Below are 23,966 nucleotides of genomic sequence, written 5' to 3'. Positions count from 1 at the left end.
GAGTGCTTACCAAATAAAGTGCTTGGCCCACTGTCTTAATAAAGGCAAACGTACACTGGAATGGAGGGAGCCCTGGATCCTTTGATGCTTAGAGAAGGAAGGAGAGCTCCTGAGCATCCACATGCAGCATATGAAATTGTGGCTATTTATTGAAGGTGTTTCTGCATGTGGCTCTGGGCTACAGACTCTAGATGTCCTCAGATGCTTTCATGCCTTTAGCATTTCTCAGGGTCCTCACCCATTGTCCTTAGTCCTGAGTAGGCATTTCTGGGGCTCTCTCCACTTCCACCGTGTTCCTGGTTACTCTCCGGTGTGGAGTCTCTGATGTCTAATGAAGGCAGAGCTGCATCTGAAGGCCTTCCCACACTTGCTGCATTTGTAGGGTTTCACGCCTGTGTGGATTCTCTGATGCTGACTGAGGGATGAGCTCTGGTTAAACGCTTTACCACACTCGTTGCACTCATAAGGTTTTTCTCCAGTGTGGATTATGTGATGTCGAATAAGGGCTGAGCTCTCACTGAAGAATTTCCCGCATTCATTACATTTATATGGCTTCTCGCCGGTGTGGGTCTTTTGGTGGATTATAAGATTCGTGCTCTGGCTGAAGGCTTTCCCACACTCGCTGCACTTGTACGGCTTCTCCCCAGTGTGAGTCCTCTGGTGGTTGGTGAGGTTTGCACTCTGGCTGAAGGCCTTCCCACACGCGGCACATCTATAGGGCTTCTCCCCGGTGTGAATTCGCTGGTGCTGAATAAAGGCTGCACAGTAACTGAAGGCCTTCCCACACTCGCTGCACTTGTAGGGCTTCTCCCCGGTGTGAGTCCTCTGGTGGTTCGTGAGGTTCGCGCTGTGACGGAAGGCCTTCCCGCAGTCACTGCATTCGTAGGGCTTCTCTCCAGTATGAATCCGCTGATGTTGAACAAGAGCTGAGCAGTCACTGAAGGCTTTCTCACACTCCCTGCATCTGTAGGGCTTTTCTCCGGTGTGGGTTCGCTGGTGCTTGGTGAGGTTGGCGTTCTGGCTGAAGGCTCTTCCACATTCACCGCACTTGTAAGGTTTCTCTCCAGTGTGAATCCTCTGGTGCTGAATGAGAGAGGAGCTCTGGCTGAAGGCCTTCCCGCACTCACTGCACTCATAGGGCTTCTCTCCAGTGTGGCTCTTCTGGTGCTGAGAAAGGGAAGAACAGTAACTGAAGGCTTTGCCACACTCATTACATGCATATGGTTTTGCTCTGAGAGGTTTCAGTATTTCCGAGTTCTTGAAGCTCTTGGTATGTGCCTCACATTTGCGAGGTCTCGCCTCCACAGGCACTCTCTGCTGTGGAGAGAGGACTGGTCTCAAGTTGAAGCTCTTCTCATGTTCACTGGTCCTGTGGTCTGAATCCTCAGGGGGCATCTCTACACCTGGGTGTTGGAATGATTCTTCAGAAAGGGCTTGTTCTGGTGGCGATTCAGATACAACCTTCCAGTCTGAAAAGAAATTAAAAAGCCATTGTATTCCCTTGGTGGAAGGGAGTGTAATGGCGCCTATTACCTAGTGACTTCCAAGTCATTGTAATGCAGTGCAACATGTTACTAATGTTTGTGGTGACGCTGGTGTAAACAAATCTACTGCGCTGCCAGTCATATGAAAGTACAGCACATAAGATTATGCACTGTACTAATACTTAATAAATTATGTTACCAGCTTATGTATTTACTATACTTAATTTTTTTCTTTCAATTGAGAAAGGGACACACTCAGACTGGAAGGTGGGGTGCAGCCACGGCTCACTGCAGCCTCAACCTCCTGTGCTCAAGTGATCCTCCCCTCAGCCTCCTGAATAGCTGGGACTACAGGAGCACACCACCATGCCTGGGTAATTCTGATATTTTGGAGAGACAGGTCTCCCCACATTGGCCAGGCTGGTCTTGAACTCCAGAGCTCAAGCGACCCTCTCACCTCAGCCTCCCAACATACTGGGGATTATAAGTGTGAGCCACCACACCAGCCTATACTGTGCTTTTAGTAGTTATTTTACACTGTACGCCTACTAAAAAAAAAAAGTTATCTGTAAAATAGCCTCAGGCAAGTCCTTCAGGAGGTTTTCCAGAAGGCATTGTTATCTTAGAGATGACAGCTCCATGCTTGTTGTTACCCCTGAAGATCTGCCAGTGGGACAAGATGTGGGGGTGGAAGATAGTGATATTCACAATCCTGTCATGTCTAGGCTAATGTGTGTGTTTCTTAGTTTTTTTTAGACGGAGTCTCGCTCTGTCCCCCAGGCTGGAGTGCAGTGGTGCGATCTCGGCTCAAAACAATCTCTGCCTCCCGGGTTCAAGCAATTCTCCTGCCTCACCTCCTGAGTAGCTGGGATTACAGGCGCTCGCCACCATGCTCAGCTCATTTTTGTATTTTTAGTAGTGACAGGGTTTCACCATGTTGGCTAGTCTGGTCTCGAACTCCTGACCTCATGATCCACCTGCCTCAGCCTCCCAAAGTGCTGGGATTACAGGCATGAGCCACTGCACCCAGCCTGTTTCTTAGTTTTTAACAAGAGTTTAAAAAGTAAAAAATAGTACTACACACACATACCACACACATTTTGAGACAGGATCTCGCATGATCACGGCTCACTGCAGCCTCAACCTCCTGGGCTCAAGTGATCCTCCCACCTCAGCCTCTGAGCAGCTGGGACTATAGGCCTGTGCTACCACATCCAGCTAATTTTTGTATTTTTTGTTGAAATAGGGCTTTGTCAAGTTGCCTGGGCTGGTCTTAAACTCCTGGGCTCAAGCAACCCATCCACCTCAGCCTCCCAAAGAAAAATACGTAAAGTAAACTTAGTGTAGCCTAAGTACACAATGTTTCTAAAGTCTACTTTATGTCCAGCGATGGCGTAGGCCTTCACATCCACTCACCACTCACTCACCCGGAGTCCTGCAAGCTCCACGCAAGCTAAGTGCCCTATACAGGTGTACCATCTTTTATCTTTTATACTGTATCTTTACTGCACCTTTTCTATGTATACAAATACCATTACAACTGCCTGTACTATTCAGTACAGTACCATGCTGTAGAGGTTTGTAGCCTGGGAGCAACAGGCTATTCCATATGGCCTAGGTGAATAGGAGGCTCACTATTTAGGTTTATGTAAGTACTCTATGATATTAGCATGACAATGAAATCGCCCAGTGATGCATTTCTCAGAACATATTTCTGTCATTAAGCAGCATATGACTGTATAATACTTGGAATGTGTTAAAATTAGGTAAATCATAGGTCCCAGACTTCCCTGTCTCCCACACAGGGGCCTGCAGCGAGGGAGTAGAGTTTTAGGGAGAGCTATGCTTCTTTCCATAAAAGCCCATTTTTCTGAAAAGATTCTTCCCCTTTTCTACCTTCTTTCTCAGAGGAGAGAGGAGCAGGACTAGTTCTAGGTGTCCTTTCCTTGAATTTTTTTTTTTTTGAGATGGAGCTTTGCTTTTTTTTTTTTTTTTTTTTTTGAGACAGAGTCTTACTCTTGTTGCCCAGGCTGGAGTGCAGTAGTGCAATCTCAGCTCACTGCAACCTCCGCCTCCTAGGTTCAAGCAATTCTGCTTCAGCCTCCTGAGTAGCTGAGATTACAGGTGTCCCCCACCACGCCTGGCTAATTTTTGTAGTTTTGGTATTCAGCATGTTGGCCAGGCTGGTCTTGAACTCCTGACCTCAGGTGATCCACCCACCTTGGCCTCCCAAAGTGCTGGGATTACAGGTGTGAGCCACGATGCCTGGCCTGAGACGGAGCTTTACTCTTGTTGCCCAGGCTGGAGTGCAATGGTGCGATCTTGGCTCACTGCAACATCCACCTCCAGGGTTCAAGTGATTCTCCTGCCTCAGCTTCCCAAGTAGCTGGGATTACAAGCATGTGCCACCATGCCTAGCTAATTCTGTATTTTCAGTAGAGATAGGGTTTCACTATGTTGTTCAGGCTGGTCTCGAACTGACCTCAGGTGATCAACCCACCTCGGCCTCCCAAAGTGCTGGGATTACAGGCATGAGCTACCACGCCCGACCCTTTTGTTGAATTTCTATATACAGTCTTCACCCAGACTGCCTGGCTTCAAATCTGGGCTCCACCTCTTACTTGCTCTGTGACTTTGGGCAAATTAATGTAATCTTATGAAGTCTTGGATTTATCATCTGTGAAAGCAGTGTCCTCACAGAATTACTGGGAGGATTAAATGAGTTAAGACACATAAAGGACCCAGAAGCGTAGTTGAGGTGCAGTAAGTGTTAGCTGCGTGGTTCTTGTTATTCTGGACCTTCTCCTTATAAACCATGCTAAAACATTAAGTAGGCTTCCCTTAAACTGCGAGTGCACACCAATGCCTCCAGTCAACCAAGAGCACAGTGGCCCCCACTGCAGGCTGAGAGCGTCTCTCTGTAACTTGGAATCCCATCATCTATGGGTTTGACAGCTTTTTTCTTTTCTTTTGGGATGGAGTCTCACTCTGTCACCCAGGCTGGAATACAGTGGCGTGATCTCAGCTCACTGCAACCTATGCCTCCCGAGTTCAAGCGATTCTCCTGCCTCAACCTCCTGAGTAGCTGGGATTATAGGCGCGTACCACCATGCCTGGCTAATTTTTGTATTTTTGGTAAAGACGGGGTTTCACCATCACAGACCATCTACTGGAGTAAAAACAATCAAAAGAAGAGGAAGAGTGACAAGAAAAGAAGCCATGGGGAAAAGGGGACCACGTGATGCTCACAAATGGCCAGTCCCTCAGCTCACCTCTCTTGAGTGCTGGCTCCACTAGAAGACTGTCTGATGACATCTCAGGCCCAACATACCCCAAACAGAGCTACTCATCTCCCTTTCAACCCAGTGCCTTTGTTAATCTTCCTGCTTACCCAACTGTTCAGGCCAGAACCTAGGGTCATCCTTAATGCCTCCTGCCCCTACCTCTCACATCCAATCCACCAGCAAGTCCTGTTGGCTTTAACAGCAAAGTATGTCCTATCCCCTGCTCTTACAGGCCACTATCACCTCACATTCCCATGTCTGCAAGAGCCTCCTCCTAATGACCTCCCCGCTCCTATGCCTGACCCTGAATGGCCATTCTTCACACATACGCTAAATGATTATTATTATTTTGAGTCAGAGTCTTGCTCTGTTGCCCAGGCTGGAGTGCAATGGCACAATCTCGGCTCACTGCAACCTCTGCCTCCCAGTTTTAAGCAATTCTCCTGTCTCAGCCTCCTGAGTAGCTAGGATACAGGTGTGCGCCATCACACCTGGCTAATTTTTTAGTTGAGATGGGGTTTCACCATGTTAGCCAGGATGGTCTCGAACTCTTGACCTTGTGATCCACCCGTCTGGACCTCCCAAAGTGCTGGGATTACAGGCATGAGCTGCTGCGCCCGGCCCATGTGCTGAATTCTTTTTAATTTTTTTCGCCAGTGTCACTTGCCAAATGTTGAATTCTTTAAATCTCATCACTTCCCTGCGTCCAAACCCTCTAATGGCTTATCTTCCTAGGTGACTAAAACCCAAATGCCTTAGCATGGCTCCAGTGCCCCCGCATACCACTCATCCTCACATTTACTAAGCTCTGGCCACACAGGTCTTCCAATCCTTAAACAAGCAAGCTCATTCCCACATCAAGGCTTCAACATATGCTGTGGTCCAGAATGTTCCTCTCCCAGGTCTCCACACAGCTGCTTATCCTCTTCCTTCAACTCTCGGCTCCCATGTCACCTCCAAAGAGTCCTTCCTCTTCATTTGCTCTCAAACAGCTCCCTCCCCTTCTATTCCCAACTCAGCCTCGTACCCCAGTCACTAATCCCTTGCAATGCTTTATTTTCTTCATGCAACTCATCACCATAAAAAGTGGATTAGTTATTGTTTGCTCAGTTCACGTTCTTCACTAAGACGTAAGCAGAGACTGTGTCTGTCCTCATCCCCACTCAACAAAGGGGATACATTTTACCAATGGCAGCTAAAATGATGCCAGGCACGCACCAAATGCTTAATGCACACTTGCTGATTGATGAATAATTCGATGAATCAGAATGAGTAGTACTGGCCAGCAGGGTCTGGGAAAACATTAACACCCACTACAGAAGTCCCTAAAGCATGCAGCAGGGAGAATGGCACTTTAAACTCCTGGGTCTATCACTTGGGAGGGGTAGGGTAGAATAACATGGGGCCCAAACCAAGCCCTCAGAGGCACAGTGATGCCAAGACACACTGTGAGTCAGGGCAGAGGCCAACAGACCATGTTGAGCTCCTCGAATAGCCAGAGTGGAAACTTGCCCCCAACCACTTCTGTTTACTATTGTATAGCTTATGTAACTCTACAGTTGACAACTTTTTTCATACATATGTTAATTGGCAAAATAAGATTTTATCATCTACATTTTTCATATATGGAAACATGACTACATAGTTCAGTGGTGTGCCTAGAATCCATGTAACTAATGCATAGCAAGCAGGGATTGTAAGCATGTGTTTTTCATACTCACCAGGACATGAGATATACATGTATACAGGTGTGTGCATTTCACCCACAGTTCCTCGCTCATAACTCCCATAGTCATTGCTACAGTCTTTTTTTTCTTTTTCTTTTTTTTTTTTTTTGAGACAGAGTCTTACTTAGTCACCCAGGCTGGAGTGCAGTGGCACAGTCTTGGCTCACGGCAGCCTCTGCCTCCTGGGTTCAAGCAATTCTCATGCCTCAGCCTCCCGAGTATCTGGGACTACAGGCGCGTGCCACCATGCCCTGCGAATTTTGTATTTTTAGTAGAGATGGGTTTTCCCTATATTGGCCAGACTGGTCTTGAACTCCTGACCTCAGGTGATCTGCCTGACTCAGCCTCCCAAAGTGCTGAGATTACAGGCATGAGCCACTGTGCACAGTCACTGCTACAGTCTTTTGTTAAAATGTTAGAGCACTTTAGGCCTCAGAAAACAGAATCTCTCCCTGACCTCCCCCTGCCCTTCTTTCACCTGCCCAAGGTAGGACTCTAATCTGAGTGTAGCCCATATGACCCTTATTCCAGAAAAGATCCTGCCCCACACCCTGAAGGAAGGAATGCTGTGCAGATGCCAAGGAGAATCTGCACAGACAGGCCCTGCTGGGTGTCCCCACTCAGTCTACTCGTGTTCAGTCAGGCCCTTTCTGTCCAATCTCATTTCAACATGCTGCCCCTGCTTCAGTCATGCCTCTCTGACAAATAAGAGGCCCAGGCGTACAGGCTTTGGAGAGCTTCCAGAGGGCTGAACACATGGAGGCTCCTGCAGGGTGGCTGTCCAGGGAAGCCATGAAAGCTTGCTGCACCTTCCCCACAACTCATCCCATGCAGCTCTTCATCTTCATCCTTCCTAAAATAAGTGCTTCCCCAAGTTCTGTGTAATTTCTCTAACAAATTAATGTAATCCAAAGAGGAGTCATGGGAACCCCAATCTGAAGCCAGTCGGTCAAAAGTTCTGGAGGCCTGGACTTGCGACTGGTGGGAAAGAGCAGGGGGCGCCTTGTGGGACTGAGCCCTCAACCTGTGGGATCTGATGCTATCCCCAGGTAGATGGTGTCTGCTACAAAATTAATTGTTTGCTTGGTGTGTGGGGAAAAACTTAGCCCTCTCTGCTCACAGAAGTCTCCTGTGCCGACAACTGCTGTGCAAGAGCAGAGGCTCTGGTTCTCCACTCAGGCGCATGCACACCCGGAGCTTCTACTGCCCTACACTGATGCCTCTGAGCACCCCCTTGCTGGAAATAACCCTTTCCAACTCCTGTTTCTATGATGTGGTGATTTTAACCTTTGGGGCCACTGTACTAGGGTGAACGGTGCTCCCACATCATGTCCACCTCAAAGTACAGAACGTGTCCATGCTTGGAAATAAGGTCTTTGTGGATGTAATCACAAGCTAAAATGAGACCAAACTGGACTCAGGTATTTTAATACCCTCAAAAGAAAGAAATCTGGACACAGAGAATGTCACGTGATGATAGGGGCGAGACTGGAGTGATACAGCTATAAGCCAACGAACACTGAAGATTGATGGCAACCACCAGAAACTAAAAAGAAGCAAGGGAGGACACTCCCCAGAGCCTGCGGAGGGAGTCGGCCCTGCTGACACCGTGGTTTCAGGCCCCTGGCCTCCGGAACCGTGACTGCATCAACCGCTGTTGTCTTTAGTTCACCCAGTTTGTGGTTATTTCTTATGAGAGCCCAAGAAAACTCACACACTGACCTTTTCAGGCTCTTGAATCCCTCTGAGACAATGATGAACACTCTTCCCAGAAAATGCAGTTGTTCCCCTCACCACTAAACACTGCTCTCAATTTCTGAAGCTCCACAGAGGACGGAAAGACTGTATAGAGCATAGAAACATCAAGGCAGCAGGGGCCTTGGGAGGATGAAGCAGCAGGGCCAGGGACGCTCCCTGCCACAGGCAGCTTCCACAAGCATGAGTGGTGCCGGGCAGCCACGAGCAACAGGCTGTTTAGAGGATGGCAAGACGGGAAGGAGGAGAGGCAGCTCCAGGGAACCATGCAAAGGATGCTCCAGGGGCTTTGTGCCCATTGCCCTATCAGCAGCAATAACTTATAACTAAAGAAATAAAGCAACACATAGACAGGCTGCATCTTTAGAAACAGGTCAAATGTTGTCACCTCAAAGTGGCTTAATTCATTTGTACCTTTGATGACTTACATCTCAAACATCAAAAGTGACTGGGTCCCCAGGGAAAAGCTGCTGAGGCCCTGCCAGAGGTCACACTGGGGCAGAGGCTGAGAAAGGTTAGCAGCTGTAGATGGGCAGTAAGAGAGATGCAGTGGAAACTACGGTCTCCCTTCCTTCCATTTTCCATGAGTTTCTTAGTATCAGCCCTTTGGAAAATTCTGGCACTGCCATGCAGTGAGAAAGGAGGAACAGAATGAATTAAGGGGTAGATGGGGTGGCAGCAGGAGCCGTGACAGCCAGTGGCATGAGTAAAGGATCCTTGATGAGGTAGACCCCAAGCAGGGAATGTGCCAGGCCAACAAAGATGACTTGATCCCCACCAATAAGGAAGGATACTCTTTCAGAGGCCAGTAATATCACAGCGCCCCCAAACACCTCTTGGCCCTGGGGACCTCTGTAAAGATGAGGTGAGGAAGAGTGAGTTTTAGAGGCAGACAGAGCTTACTTCAAATCTCAGCTTTAAATCAGTGAGTCAGCCTCTCTCGCTTCATTTCCTCATCTATAGAATGGAGGTAATAGCGCCTACCTCACAGTTGTTAACGATAATCAAAGGCACTCTTGTGATTTCAAGGCACTTTTGCTCCCAAGACTCCCGCTGGCTAATGCTTGCTCACTTACTTGGAGAGGGATTTCGCAGGTCTTTGCCCTCCAGAATCCATGCGCCTTCCCTTAGTTCCAACTGGGAGTTCATGCCAGGCTGGGAAACTGGAAGTCCTATTCGACAGAAAAAAACAGGCTTTAGAAATTGTGAATAAGTATGAACAGCCACCCAGAACTTAGGGGAGAGCAAGCAGGCCAGTCGGATTGTTCTCATTTCATTCAGCAAACAAATACTTATTGAGCACTTACTTGGTACATGCACCAGGGACTACAGCAGAAGTAAGAGACACAGTGTAAAGGTCTTTTTAAACATCTTTTTAATTTTAGAGACAGGGTCTCACTATGTTCCTCAGGCTGGTCTCAGCTGACTGTTCTACATTGACCTCCCAAAATGCTCGGATTACAGGTGTGAGCCACCTCACCAGGCCATGCCAAGGTTATGTACAACATTTCTGGAAGGAGCTAGGAAACAGCCTGAAGGAGGGCTCAAGCCAGGGAGCTAAGCTAATCTCAGAAAGTTCCCAATTTAGGAAGATGGAAACTTAACTGAACATAGAGGAAATGACCTGAGGGTTACCCCACCCCTCCTGGGAATGAGAGAATGGGGAGGTACAGCCTTGGAGGAAGCAAAGGGAAGCTGCCTATTTGCCAAGTGGGCATGCAGAGACCTTCCACAAGAGAATAAGAGGAATAAACACCATCCCTCTGGTCCATCACGCCATCAGAGACCCCCACATACTGAAAAGCAAGTGCCATGCCACAGATTTTCAGAATTAAGTGGTTCTAAATCTTAAAACAAAAAAACAAAAAACAGTTTCCTTACCTAGTAGGACAAGGTTCCTGGACTTTTCTGGTATCCCCTCCTTGAACCTGTCCCTTGGAGTAGACACGAGGCACCTCCACCCTTCCTGTGCAAAAGCTGCTGTCACACTGCTAAAGGATGTGGATCCCTGAAAAAACAAGATTTCATTTTGCCAGTGGCCTCAGGATCTAGGGTAGAGGTGACGGGGTGCTTGATGTTGGCAGTTTTGGGGGAGCTGGAAAAGAGTCTTTGAAAAGATTCAGGTCTCTGGGTAGCTGAAGAAAATGGCTGGGTGTAGTGGCTCATGCCTGTAATCCCGGCACCTTGGGAGGCCAGGAGGCGAGGCAGGCAGATCACTTGAGGCCAGGAGTTTGAAACCAGCCTGGCCAACATGGCAAAACCCTGTCTCTACTAAAAATACAAAAATTAGCCGGGTGTGGTAGTGCACACCTGTAATCCCAGCTACTTGAGAGGCTGAGGCAGGAGAATTGCTTGAACCCAGGAGGCAGAGATTGCAGTGAGCTGAGTGCACTCCAGCCTGTGCCACACACCGAGGCTCTGTCTCAAAAAAAAACCAGAAAAGCACTTATTTATCATTAGCATTGAAGTGCCTAATACTATGATAATTCTCACACACACACACACACACACACACCCCTGTCTCTTGTCTTCACACATTTATAATCCTGGTAGACTTTATGTATATATAGAGAGAAACAGTGTGTAAGTGTGAGTGTGAGTGTGTGAGAGTATGTGTGTGTCTGTGTAGCAACTGGGCAAAAATTAATGGGTGCTTGGGACTTGAAGAGATAATAAAGAGCAAAATTAGAATGAGTTGATATAGTGAAGAATCAGGTGCAAATTATCAAAGAAATGTGAAAGCTGAGTTTTCAGAACATCTAACAAATATTTTTGGGAACTCACATATCACCCAGTACAGCAGGAGAGCCAGGTATGTATACAATCAAATGTAGCACGTGTCAAAGAAACAGACAGACTGGCTGCCAGGAGAACAGAAAGGCAGGGAGGGAGGACAAGCTGGGAGGACCACAGAGAGAAGGCAATTACTGAGCTGGCCTTGAAGGAGAAGTTTCCCGGAAGGAGCAAGAGAAAGCTATCCAAGGCAGGAGAGGCACCATGAGCAGAGGCATGGAGGCAAGACAGTCCTGGCGTGATTAGGAAATGGCAGGCAGTTGGGGTGAGGGGATGAAGAGTGGCAGAAAGGTTGTTGAAGTCAGAATGTAAAAAGCCTTGAATCACTTGATAAATATGGTGCTTTTATCCCTCAGGTAACAGGAGCTGCTGGAAGACCACTGTGTCTTCAGATGGAGGTGGGGAGAGGTGGTTTTAAGAATTCCAACAGGCCAGGCGCAGTGGCTCACACCAGTAATCCCAGCAGTTTGGGAGGCTGAGGCAAGTGGATCACCTGAGATCAGGAGTTCGAGATCAGCCTGGCCAACACGGTGAAACCCTGTCTCTACAAAAATTAGCCAGGCGTGGTGGCGGGCACTTGTAATCCCAGCTACTTGGGAGGCTGAGGCAGGAGAACTGGCTGAATGCAGGAGGCAGAAGTTGCAGTGAGCCGAGATCGCACCACTATACTCCAACCTGGGCAACAAAGAGCAAAACTCTTGTCTCAAAAAACAAAAGAACTCCAACAGTGTCAGTGTCAAGCTGAGAGAGGATCCTGCTTGAGGAGAGGGACTAGAGGCAAGGCCAGCAATGAACTTTTTGAGAGAAGATCTGAGAATGAATCAAAGGTGTTTCCTGCTTGGAAGGCCAGACAGGTAACAGTGTCATCACAAAGAGAAGAAACATGGGAAGGGGTCTGTTAGTAAGGTAACGAGTTTGTTTTGGGGCCCACAGAGTTTCAGGTGGCCATAGGAAATCCAGGTGCAGATGTTCTATCACAGGTGAAAACATGGGTCTGGAGTTAGGAGACTCTGGGCAGGAGCTGCAAGGCACGCAGTTCAGCTGAAGCCGTTCATGTAACACAGAGGCACCTGCTCTATGTAATACATCCTCTGCTAGGTACTCGGGGGCAGGGGTAGCCAGACGGAAAGAGAAGAAAAGAATCAGGAGCTAACACACAGTATTAACCTAAGGCAGAAATCATCTCCTGGCCAAGTCCCACAGGAACTCAAACTCAACAAAATGCAACAGAGAAACCCATCTTCACCTGCTGCTCCTTGTCTGTTCCCAGTTCGGGGAGGGGCCTCCGTTCACCTAGTTGGCCAAGCCAGAACCTGGGTATTATCCTCTCCTTTCCTGTAGCTTCCCCATTGACTCTTCCTTCTATTATCATGAGAATTCACCCATTTATTTCCACTCCTCTACCACTGCCTTGCAAACCAGCAACTATTTCCATATTGGAACCAGTCTCTGGGCCTCTGATTTTACCTGCTCTTCCAATTCATTCATCACACCAAGAGGTACATTCAGTGGAACAAAGAGGGTCACCTATTTTTTTTTTCTAAAGATGGGGTTTCACCATGATGGTCAGGCTTGTCTTGAACTCCTGACCTTAGGTGATCCACCCACCTCGGCCTCCCAAAGTGCTAAGATTACAGGCATGAGCCACCACACCCAGCCTGAGGGTCACCTTTTAAAACTAAGAAATATTTATCCTGGGCATGGTGGCTCACGCCTGTAATCCTGGCACTTTGGGAGGCTAAGGTGGGAGGATCACCTGAGGTTAGGAGTTCCAGACCAGCCTGGCCAACATGGTGAAATCCCATCTCTACTAAAAATATAAAAAACTAAAAAATATTTAAAATCTTCGTGTAACTTCAAAATAATCAAGAAAGTAATATTCATTATAAAGATATAAATGTCATGAGCAAAGAAATATAGAATACATAAAAAAACAGCTGGGTAGGCCAGGCCAGCAGGGGTGGAATGTCACTTTGTGGGTATTGGCCTCAATAAAAATAAAAAAAAATAATAAAAAATAATAAAAATAAAAAATAAAGAAACAGCTGCAAGAAATACAATGAGAAATTTAGAATATTAGGGTTTTGAGAGATGTTAAAATAACTCAGTCATTGACAGCCCAAAGGGTATAAACCACAAAAAAGAATAAAGACATGGAAGACAGACCAATTTAATAAGGTTGAGCTGACAGAGCTACCAAACCCTACGCCCTGCAATCAGACTGTGCTGGCATTTTGTGCTGACAAGAGACATGACTCAATCCTCATGAAGACCAGCCAAATGGGCAGACGAAGAAATCCAAATCATAAGTTTGGAATATCTAAACAAAATAAAATAGACAGCCAAAAACCTTCAATGTAAACAAGCAAGGAAGAAGGTGAGTTAAGGATTCAACTCAAGAAGTTAAAAAATGAATTTTAAAATAAACCTGAGGAAAGCAGAAACAAAAGATTAATAAAGAAAAATATATTAATAAAGAGTAATGCTCTTTCCTGACAAGGAAACCCAACAGCAAACTTTAAACATGAAAATAGGTTGGGCATGGTGGCTCACACCTGTAATCCAAGTACTTTGGGAGGCCGAGGCAGGCGGATCACCTGAGTCACGAGTTCGAGACCACCCTCACCAACATGGAGAAACCCCATCTCTACTAAAAATACAAAAAACTGGCCGGGTGTCTTGGCACATGCCTGTAATCCCAGCTACTCAGGAGGTTGATGCAGGAAAATCGCTTGAACCTGGGAGGCAGAGGTTGCAGTAAGCCTAGATCACAACATTGTTCTCCAGTCTCCATAACAAGAGCAAAACTCCATCTTTTGGTTTTTTTTTTTTTTTTTTTGGGGGGGGGCGGGCAGGCAGGGAGAAAAGAAATAGCTAATTACCTAGTCAAGAAAAAAGGACAGTTCCTACTATCATAGGACTATATGAAAGAAACAATGTGTTAGACAGCATGGCACTGGTACAAAAACAGGCACGTAGACCCAGAAAAGGGAACCCAGAAACCTATAACCACCTGATCTTCAAGGAAATCAACAGGAACAAGCAATGGGGAAAAGGCTCCCTACTCAATAAATGGTACTGGGATAACTGGCCAGCCATATGCAGAAGAGTGAAATTGGGCCCCTACCTTTCACTATATACAAAAATTAACTCAAGATGGATTAAAGATTTAAATGTAAAACCTTAAATTATAAAAACCTTAGGAGAAAACCAAGGAAAAACCCTTCTTGACCTTGGCTCTGGCAAAGAATTCTTGGTTTAAGTCCTCAAAAGCAACTGCAACCCAAACTGACAAGTGAGACCTGACTAAAGAGCTTCTGTACAACAAAAGAAATTATTAGGGCCAGGTGTGGTGGCTCACGTTTGCAATCCTTTGGAAGACCCAGGTGGGAGGGTCACCTGAGGTTAGGAGTTCAAGAGCAGCCTGGCCAACAAGGTAAAACCCCCTTTCTACTAAAAATACAAAAATTAGCTGGGTGTGGTGATGCATGCCTATAATCCTGGCTACTCTGGAGGCTGAGGCATGAGACTCACTTGGGCCTGGGAGGTAGAGGTTGCAGTGAGCTGAGATTATGCCACTGTACTCCAGACTGGGTGACAGAGAAAGACTCTCAAAAAAAAAAAAAAGAGAGAAACTATCAACAGACTAAACACACAACCGACAGGATGGGAAAAGATATTCAAAAATTTGCATCTGACAAAGGTCTAATATCCAGAATCTATAAGGAACTTAAAGCAACAAGCAAAAAACAATCACATGAAAAAGCAGGCAAAAGACATGAGCAGACACACTTAAGACATACAAGTGGCCAGTAGATGAAAAAGTACTCATCATCACTAATCACCAGAGAAATGCAAATCAAAACCATGATGAGATATTCTCACACCAGGCAGAATGGCTAACATTAAAAAGTAAAAACTAACAGATGCCAGTGAGGTTGCAGAGAAAAGGGAAAGCTTATACCTTCGGATGGGAATGTTAATTAAATTAGTTCAGTCACTGTGGAAAAGCAGTCTGGAGATTTCCTAAAGAACTTAAAAACAGAGCTATCATTTGACCCAGCAATCCCAGGTATAAATGCTCAAAGGAAAATAAATATTTGAGTGTAAATACTGAAAGGAAAATAAATCATTCTACCAAAAAGACACATTCACGTGCATGTTCCTCATAGTGCTATTCACAACAGCAAAGACATGGAATCAACCCAGGTGCCCGTCAATGGTGGTCCAGGTAAAGAAAATATACACATAGAATATGATATACATGCAGAATACGATGCAGCCATAAAAAATGAAGACATGTCCTTTGCAGTGACATGGATGCATCTGTAGTCCATTATCTTAAGTGAATTAATGCAGGAGTAGAAAACCAAATACCACATGTTCTCATTTATGAGTAGGGCAGCTAAACCCCGAGTATATATGGACACGAAGATGGGAACAAAAACCACTGGGGACTACTAGAGGCAGGAAAGAGAAAAGGCGGCATCAGCTGAAAACTACCTATGAGGTGCTATGCTCCCTACCTGAGTGATGGTATCATCTGTACCCCAAACCCTAGCATCACGCAATATGCCCATATAACAAGCCTGCACACCTACCCCGAATCTAAAATAGTAAGCTGAAATTATTTAAGAAAAAAAAAACAAGAATGTGTTAGAAATGATTTGGTAGAATATGCAGTGAAATGGGAGAACGTTCATTGAATTCTACTAAGTGGAAACAAAAACATTACAGAGCAGAATAAATCCACTTTGGGAAAAATATAGAAAAGAAAGAACATGAGCTGGGCGCGGTGGCTCACCCCTGTAATTCCAGCACTTTGGGAGGCTGATGCGGGTGGATCGCTTGAGGTCAGGAGTTCAAGACCACCCCGGCCGGCATGACGAAACCCCGTCTCTACCAAAAATGCAAAAATTGGCCAGGTGTGGTAGGATGCACTGTGGTAGGGTGCACCTGTAATCCCAGCTACTCAGGAGGCTGAGGCAGGAGAATCACTTGAACCCGGGAGGCAGAGGTTGCAGTGAGCTGAGACTGTACCACTGCACTCCAGGCTGGGCGACAGAGCAAGACTCCAACAACAACAACAACAACAACAACAACAACAACAAGACAGAGAGAGAATATGACTGAGAGGACACAAATCAAAATGTTAGGTGCTATTTTTTTGTGGGATTAAGAGTGATTTTTAACTTTTTCTTTGTGTTTTCTCTATTTTCCAGTGAAAATGAATTACTTTGTTCATTGCAGAAAACTTGTAAAAACAAAACAAAACCTACAATGATTGGGTGGGACGGCTCACAACTCTAACGCTAGCACTTTGGGAGGCCAAGGCTGGAGGATGGCTTGAGCCCAGGAGTTCAAGACCAGACTGGGCAACACAGAAAAACCCTGACCCAAACCCTGACCCTACAAAACTTAAAAAATTAGCTGGGAATGGTGGCACGAGCCTGTGGTCCCAGTTATTGGGAGGCTGAGGTGGGGAGATTGCTTGAGCTCAGGAGGTCGAGGCTGCAGTGAGTCGTGATTGTACCACTGCACTGCACCCTAGGTGACAGATTGAGGACCTGTCTCAGGGAAAAAAAAAAAAAAAAAAAAAAAAAAAAAAAAAAAAAACAGCCTGGGCGTGGTGGCTCACGCCTGTAATCCCAGCACTTACAGAGGCGGGCAGATCACTTGAGCGATTAGGAATTTGAGACCAGCCTGCCCAACATGGTGAAACCCCATCTCTACTAAAAACACAAAAAAATTGGCTGGGTGTGGTAGTGCCTGTAATCCCAGCTACCAGGGAGGCTGAAGCAGGAGAATCGCTTGAACCTAGGATGTAGAGGTTGCAGTGAGCCTAGATCATGCCACTGCACCGCAACAGAATGAGATTCAGTCTCAATAAATAAATAAATAAATAAATAAAACATCAAAAAGCAAGCCAACCCTGGGGGGGGATGGGGTGGGGGAAGGATGCCTCCCAAAGTTAATCTGCAACTTACCCGGGGCCCAGCTGTGAGGAGACCAGCAGCCATTCCTTCCTCTCCTGTGTTTTCCTCTTGGGGAAGGGCAGGGTCTGGGGAAGGTAGTACTAGAGAAAGAGAACAAAACTAATAAGGTATAAAAGCAGTTTATGAAGTCACCAATTATCATTGTAGAGACAGAACATAGCAGCTACCAGGGCACTGGGCTGAATCTGCAGACCTGTGTGATGTACATTTCTCCATTCCCTCCTGCCTCAGAAATGCCATCAACTCACTCAGATGCAGGGAGGCATTAGAGGGTTAACAGACTCTCACATATCCATGATCTACCACTCAGCAGCAGTGGGCAAATCATGTAACCTCTCTAAGTCTCATTTTTCTCATCTACAAAATGGGGATGATAATCCCTTGTAAGGTTGCCGTGAAGATTAAAGGAACATACAAATAAAGCAGTCTGCAAATGCCCAGTGCCTAAGTATATAGTTTAAAAAGATTATCTATTACTTAGTTCTTTGGAAAAAGTGGCTCTGCAAATTTAAGGCATTTGCTTAAATGAAAAGAAGAGGCTGGGCGCAGAGGCTCATTTCATACCATATTTAAAAATTAACTCAAAATAGATCAAAGACCTAAAGTTAAGAGGTAAAACTCTTGGCTAGGTGTGGTGGCTCATGCCTGTAATCCCAGCACTTTGAAGGCTGCTGTGGGCAGATTGCTTGAGCCCAGGAGTTTGAGACTATCCTGGGCAACATGGCAAGACCCCATCTCCATTAAAAATACAAAATTTAGGCCAGGCGTGGTGGCTCACGACTGTAGTCCAAGCACTTTGGTGACCAAGGAGGGTGGATCACCTGAGGTTGGGAGTTCAAGACCAGCCTGACCAACATGGTGAAACCCCATCTTTAAAAAAAATAAAATAAAATACAAAATTTAGCCAGGCTTGGTAGTGTGTGCCAAAGTCCTAGCTACTTGGGGGCTGAAGTGGAAGGATCGCTTGAGCCAGGGAGGTCGAGGCTGCAGCAAGTTGTGATCACATCACTGCACTCCAGCCTGGTTGACAGAGTGAGACACTATCCCAAAGAAATTTTAAAAAGAGTAGAACTCTTTGAAGAAAACCATACATTTTTGAGAGCCTGGATTCAGCAATGATTTCTTAGATATGACACCAAAAGCACAAGCAGCAAAAGAAAAAATAGGTAAGTTGGATTTCTTCAAAATTAAAAACTTTGTGCTCCAAAAGACCCTGTCAAGAAAGTGAGGAAGAGGCTGAGGGCATCACAGAACTTAGGGAGCCCAAGAGTTCGAGACCAGCCTGGGCAACACAGTGAAACCCCATTTCTACTAAAAATATAAAAATTAGCGGGGCATAGTGGTGGGCACCTGTAATCCCAGCTACTCGGGAGGCTGAGACAGGAGAATCACTTGAACCCGGGAGGCGGAGGTTGCAGTGAGCCGAGATTGCGCCATTGCACTCCATCCTGGGCAACAAGAGCAAAACTCCATCTCAAAAAACAAAAAAAAAAGTCATATGTTAGAAGTCCATTTATTTGAAACATCCTAGGCAAATCCATAGTGGCAGAAAGTAGATGAGTGGTTGCCAGGGATTTGCAAAGAAATAGGGGACTGGTGAGTGACTGCTAAAGGCTATGGGGTTTCTTCAGTTAATGAAAATGTTCTGGAATTAAATAGTGATGGTTGTGCAACTTTGTGAAAATACTAAAAAGCACCGAATTGTTCACTTTAAAAGGGTATTACGATATGTGAAGGATGTCTGAATAAAATAAATAAATAGATCTAGATACTGATCTTAGGACAGACCCTCTGCTACTGAGTCATCTAACCTGACAGCACGTATTTTCACTCTTTCGTAGTATGGAGAGGATGAATGACCACCTGTTTTCCCAGGTCTCTGGGGAAGATAACACAACATGCTGGATGTGAAATTGCACTCTCTACTCAATTGCAAGACCAAATATAAGGACCTCTTGGCCAGGTGCAGTGGCTCACGCCTGTTATCCCAGCACTTTGGGAGGCTGAAGTGGGTGGATCACTTGAGGTCAGGAGTTTAAGACCAGTCTCGCCAACATAGTGGAACCCTGTCTCTACTAAAAATACAAAAATTAGCCGGATATCAGGCATCTGTAATGTCAGGCACCTGTAGTCCCAGTTACTCAGGAGGGTGACGCAGAAGAATCGCTTGAACCTGGGAGGCAGAGGTTGCAGTGAGTGGAGATTGCACCACTGCACTCCAGACTGAGTGACAGAGCAAGACTCTGTCTCAAAAACAAAATAAAGCAAAAAAACAGCCGGGCGCGGTGGCTCACGCCTGTAATCCCAGCACTTTGGGAGGCCGAGGCGGGTGGATCACGAGGTCAAGAGATCGAGACCATCCTGGTCAACAGGGTGAAACCCCGTCTCTACTAAAAATACAAAAAATTAGCTGGGCATGGTGGCGCGTGCCTGTAATCCCAGCTACTCAGGAGGCTGAGGCAGGAGAATTGCTTGAACCCAGGGGGCGGAGGTTGCAGTGAGCAGAGATCGCGCCATTGCACTCCAGCCTGGGTAAAAAGAGCGAAACTCCGTCTCCAAAAAAAAAAAAAAAGACCAAAAAAACAAATATAAGGACCTCTTTATCTTGTGGACAGCACCAAATGCTGGATGTAAAACTGCACTTGGAGAGTAACAGACCAAACATAGTTGATCTAGGGTGAACACCACAGGCGTTGGTGGTAAGGTTTACAGAGGTTGCCTGCTTACACGTTTGTTCTGTACCACATTCAGGGTGCTTTCAAAAGTGTTATTTCATTTGATGATTACAATTCTCTGAGGTAAACAAAGCAACGTTATTTTGTCCTTTCTTCCATGGAGAAATACAGGTTAAGAGACATGGCCGATACCTCACAGCTTTCACAAGGACCTGTGCCTTCTAACTGCAAATTCCCCTGTCCTCCACAACTTCACAATCCTACTGGGCTGACCTGCCCTCAAACTTTCCTGGGCTTGCAGGCATCCCTGGCTGCTCCGTGAAGGGCCAGAAGGAGAAAAGCGACAGAGTCCTCAGGAACCCACTTCTCCCTACTCTCCACTGTCATTGGTCCATCAAGCAGACTGGGGTACGTGGTACAATACTCAGAAATCGCGCAGCCCTGAGGTCCTCAAACTTTTTACACCCCCGAATTCTTTACTCAAAAAAAGGACTGTCGGGGCACATGTTCTCAGGATCTCCTGGGGCTGTGTCACGGGCAAAGAAAGAAAAGAGGACTGTCTCCAACCACCTGTAGAAGAGATGAAGAGAGTTCTGATCCGGCTCTCACAGCGGCAGTCGTGGACAAACGAAGCCGCGGCCGATCTCCTGACGATCGCTCCCTCTACCACTCCTCACCTCCTTCCTCCAGCATTTGAGTCCCACCTCGCGCCACAGCCTCCCAGCAGTTCTCTGCGCGTCAGGGTCTGTCTACGGCAGCCCCCACCCGTCTTCCAGGGCTGCTCTGACGGCTCTCAGGCTGGACACTTCTTCCTCACCAGCCTCTCGCCTCAGAAGCACGGGCTCATCCTGCGGTGCTGGGTCGTGGGTGCTCGGACCAGGCCTGCCCAGCCGGGTGTCCCACTCCGTCTCCCGAGTCACAGCCACTCTTTGACTCGGCCTCAAGCAGAACCCGGTGAAAAAGCCGGCTGCCGGCTTTCCGAAAAACGGCTGGCAACTGGCAACAATCGACAGGCAACCCGCGCGAGCTCAGGAACCGCGGATCAAATACCGCCCAACGCCAGGTCCCGCTACGGCGCCAGAGGGAGGCGCCTGATTCTCGCCACTTCCGGTCATGCGCACACGCCCCGCCGCGGCCTCACCGGACTCCATTGCCCATAAATCGCCGCAGGGCTGTGTTTCTGGTCAGTCTTTCATTCCTGCCCCTAGGTTTGTGATACATACACGCTCAGGGACTTTACTTCCCAGAAAGGCTTCCGCCTGTTCTTGCTCCCAGAATCTATTATCTATCGTGTTTTTTTTGTTACACACTTCTTTAAAGTCCACCAGAATCCAACAATAAGGAGCCCCGGGAAGAGAGAGGAAGCGACTTGGCCGCGAAGGGTCCTGGGAACATTGGGCGTACGCTAGGCGCCGTACTTTCTGTGGGCGCTGGGCGCCTGGTTTACCCTCCGCGGTTTCTTGCGCCCGGGATGCCTGTTCCTCCTTGGCCTTCGACTCAGGGCAACCCCTGGTGGCTTTCACGGTTCTCTTGAGCCGTACTTAAAGTTTGGGAAGACTAAGGAGATGAGAAGCGCCTCAGTCTGAACAGGGCAGCCGTGGGTGGGTGGCCTGGAACCCTCAAAGTATAAAAAAACCTGTCGGCTGGCGCGAACTGCTGTGTCATTTCAGGGGAAGCGTTTGATCAGCATTTTAGTGGGAGGAGGTTCCTGAATGCTGTCTCTCTTAAGGGCTTCCTTGCTGTAGGCTGTGGATGTTTCAATGGGCCTTCCCTCGAGCTGGTTGGAAATTACTCCACAAGCAATTTTCCAACTGTCGACTCCCTTTTAGAGGCATTTTGTGGTTAAGGGGAGAGGACTGGGTTACCCAGGAAAGTAATGAGTGTGGGGATACGAAGGCCTTTTCATTTTGTATTGTCTCTGTCCCTTTCAATCACAGCTGGTGGCATTGTTGCTAGTGTAAGCTTCTTAATTGTGGGATCTTCCTATGACTCTTAATGGCATTCGCTCCGTAGGGCAAGGCAAACCCACAAATGCCTTTGAGTTAGCTCTTCACTACCTTAGGCATCTGCAGTTTGGGGCTTACGGTTTTGTAAGAAGACTGAAGTGGGTCTCACTGGGCTAAAATTAAGATGTCGACAGCGCTGCATTCCTCCTGGAGGCTCCAGGGAAGAATCTTGTCTTTTCCAACCTCCATAGGCTACCTGCATCCCTTGACTCGCAGCCCGTTCTGCCATCTTCAAAGTAGCAGCCTCAGCCAGAGTCCTTCCACTGCTGCCCTCTCTGTGGTTCTCTCTCCGCAGCCCTCTCCCACTTTTAAGGACCCTCATGGTTACACTGGGCTCACCCATATAGTTGAGGAGAATCTTTAAGGCCAGCTGATTAGCAACCTTAATTCCATTGGCAATTCCGTTCCCTTTTGTCATGTAACCTAACATATTCATAGGTTCCAGGGATTAGGACATGGATATGGGAGGGTGGTATTCTGCTGACCACAGCAGGGATAAGAAAACCAGATGGAAGTGAATGGATACCAGGAATCTAGGATCCAGCTGGCTGTGAGGCTGGCAGTGGTGTCCCAGACCTGTCAACTCTCAGGAAAGTGCATGCAGAGTGCTTTTTGGATCACAGGGAAATACCTGGCCTCACTCTAGACTCACTGCCTTGGTCGTTTCAGGATTGAATCCGTGATCAGGATTACATCAGTGTTGCTGATGTAATCCCAATCCCATGCTTGAGAGTCCTGGATCCTGAAGAGAGGAATTGGGCTCAAGTGACTAGAGAGGTTTCTTGTCTGAGAAACTTTGTTACCTTGAGGAGAGGAAGCATAACTATACAGGGATGGATGGGATGCTTAGGGAAGAGGAAGTGTTCCATGCCCTGGACCAAGAGGCCAGAATGAGGCAAACTTGCCCCTCTGTCTGGCCTCCTGTGCTGAGGAGGCCTGAGCCGGCAGAAGGAAGATAGGAGAAGGGCCCCCAAAGATCTGGCCAGCCTCAGGCTGTGTCCACCCCACCAGGCTGATAGCACAGTGGCGATGAAGGAGCATCCAGGAGCAAGTACCCTCCTCCCCTCCCAACAGCGCCAAAAGGGTCATGGCCCTGGCTGCCCTGACTTGGCCCTTGTGTGACCTGAAGCACAGACACACTGCTTAAAAAGATTCTCCTTTGTGTTGCCTCTCAGCTGTCAAGAGCAGTGTCCTGTCTCCTTCATAATGTGGTGCTTCTCAAAGTGGGATCCCCAGGCCAGCAGCAACACCACCACCCTTAAAAGTTGTTAGAAAAGCAAATTCTGGGGTCCCACTCCACACCTATAAAACAAACTCTGGGGGAAGGGCTTAGCAGCCTTTGTTTTGACAATCCTTCTAGTTGATATGCTATAAAGTTTGAAAATCATTGACTCAGAAGAAATGGCTTTGTTTAGAAAATAAATGAGCCAAGGCCGGGAGCAGTGCCTTATACCTGTAATTCCAGCACTTTGGGAGGCTGAGGCAGGTGGATCACCTGAGTTCAGGAGTTTGACACCAGCCTGGCCAACAGGATGAAACTCTTTCTCTACTAAAAGTAAAAAAATTAGCTGGGTGTGGTGGCATGCACCTGTAATCCCAGCTACTCAGGAGGCTGAGGCAGGAGAATCACTTGAACCCAGGAGGTGGAGGTTGCAGTGAGTTGAGAGCATGCCACTAGGAAAAACTCTGTCTCAAAAAAAAAAAAAAAAAAAAAGAAAGAAAAGAAATCAGCCATGGGAAAGGCCACAAGGCAGCTACTTCCTTCTATAAGCACATGCTGGGCCCTCTTCCTCTCCTTTTAAGAGTCACACTGGCTGTTAATGGCTTCAGGAGGTCACACCAGCCTCCGTCCTGCCCCAAGACCTTTGCACGTGCAGGGTGGTGACCAGCAGCACTCACAAGGCTGGCTGCTTCCCATGCATGATGTCTGAGCCTAGGTCTCAGAAGGGGCCTCACTTAGTACCCTTTAATAACAGCCCTTGCTACTTGCATGACTTTTTATTTCCTTTTAGCATTCTCCACTTCTGAATAAATTCTCATAGATTGGTTTACTTTTTTTTTTTTTTTTTTTTTTTAAATTTAGAAACTGTCTTGCTCTGTCACCCAGGCTGGAGTGCAGTGGCTCACTACTCATATAGCTCACTGCAGCCTTGAACTTCTGGGCTTAAGCAGTCCTCCCACCTCAGCCTTCCAAGTAGCTGGGATTACAGGTCTGCAGACTAATTTTTTTTTTTTTTTGAGACAGT

The 23,966-nt window shown here is 47.0% G+C and overlaps 1 protein-coding gene across 2 annotated transcripts; it reads right to left on the bottom strand.

Moving 5' to 3' along the window:
* Positions 1 to 122: 122 nt before the first annotated feature.
* ZNF79 (zinc finger protein 79) lies at positions 123 to 20,827 on the bottom strand. Of its 2 annotated transcripts, none has more exons than XM_032257307.1 (5): positions 20,392 to 20,827; positions 17,031 to 17,119; positions 10,132 to 10,258; positions 9,327 to 9,422; positions 123 to 1,469 (listed from the first exon to the last, which is right to left on the bottom strand). In XM_032257307.1, exons 1-5 carry the CDS (start codon positions 20,405 to 20,407, stop codon positions 301 to 303), a joined length of 1,497 nt encoding a protein of 498 aa, XP_032113198.1. In that variant the 5' UTR covers positions 20,408 to 20,827; the 3' UTR covers positions 123 to 300. The 2 variants fall into 2 exon arrangements, with proteins under 2 accessions (XP_032113198.1, XP_032113199.1); XM_032257308.1 differs by having other exon boundaries at positions 20,285 to 20,826.
* Between the last annotated feature and the right edge of the window lie 3,139 nt (positions 20,828 to 23,966).

Source organism: Sapajus apella, unplaced genomic scaffold, assembly GCF_009761245.1.
Source record: "Sapajus apella isolate SASKATOON/1434 unplaced genomic scaffold, GSC_monkey_1.0 scaffold97, whole genome shotgun sequence".
In the NCBI taxonomy this organism is placed as follows: Eukaryota; Metazoa; Chordata; class Mammalia; order Primates; family Cebidae; genus Sapajus; species Sapajus apella.
This window is presented reverse-complemented; position numbering and strand designations above follow the sequence as displayed.

Coding starts and splice junctions, on each gene's coding strand:
- ZNF79 (XM_032257307.1), bottom strand. Junction 10,259..17,030: donor TCCTCACAGCTGGGCCCCGG/GTAAGTTGCAGA, acceptor TTGTTTTTTCAG/GGATCCACATCCTTTAGCAG. Junction 9,423..10,131: donor CAGGAACCTTGTCCTACTAG/GTAAGGAAACTG, acceptor TCTGTCGAATAG/GACTTCCAGTTTCCCAGCCT.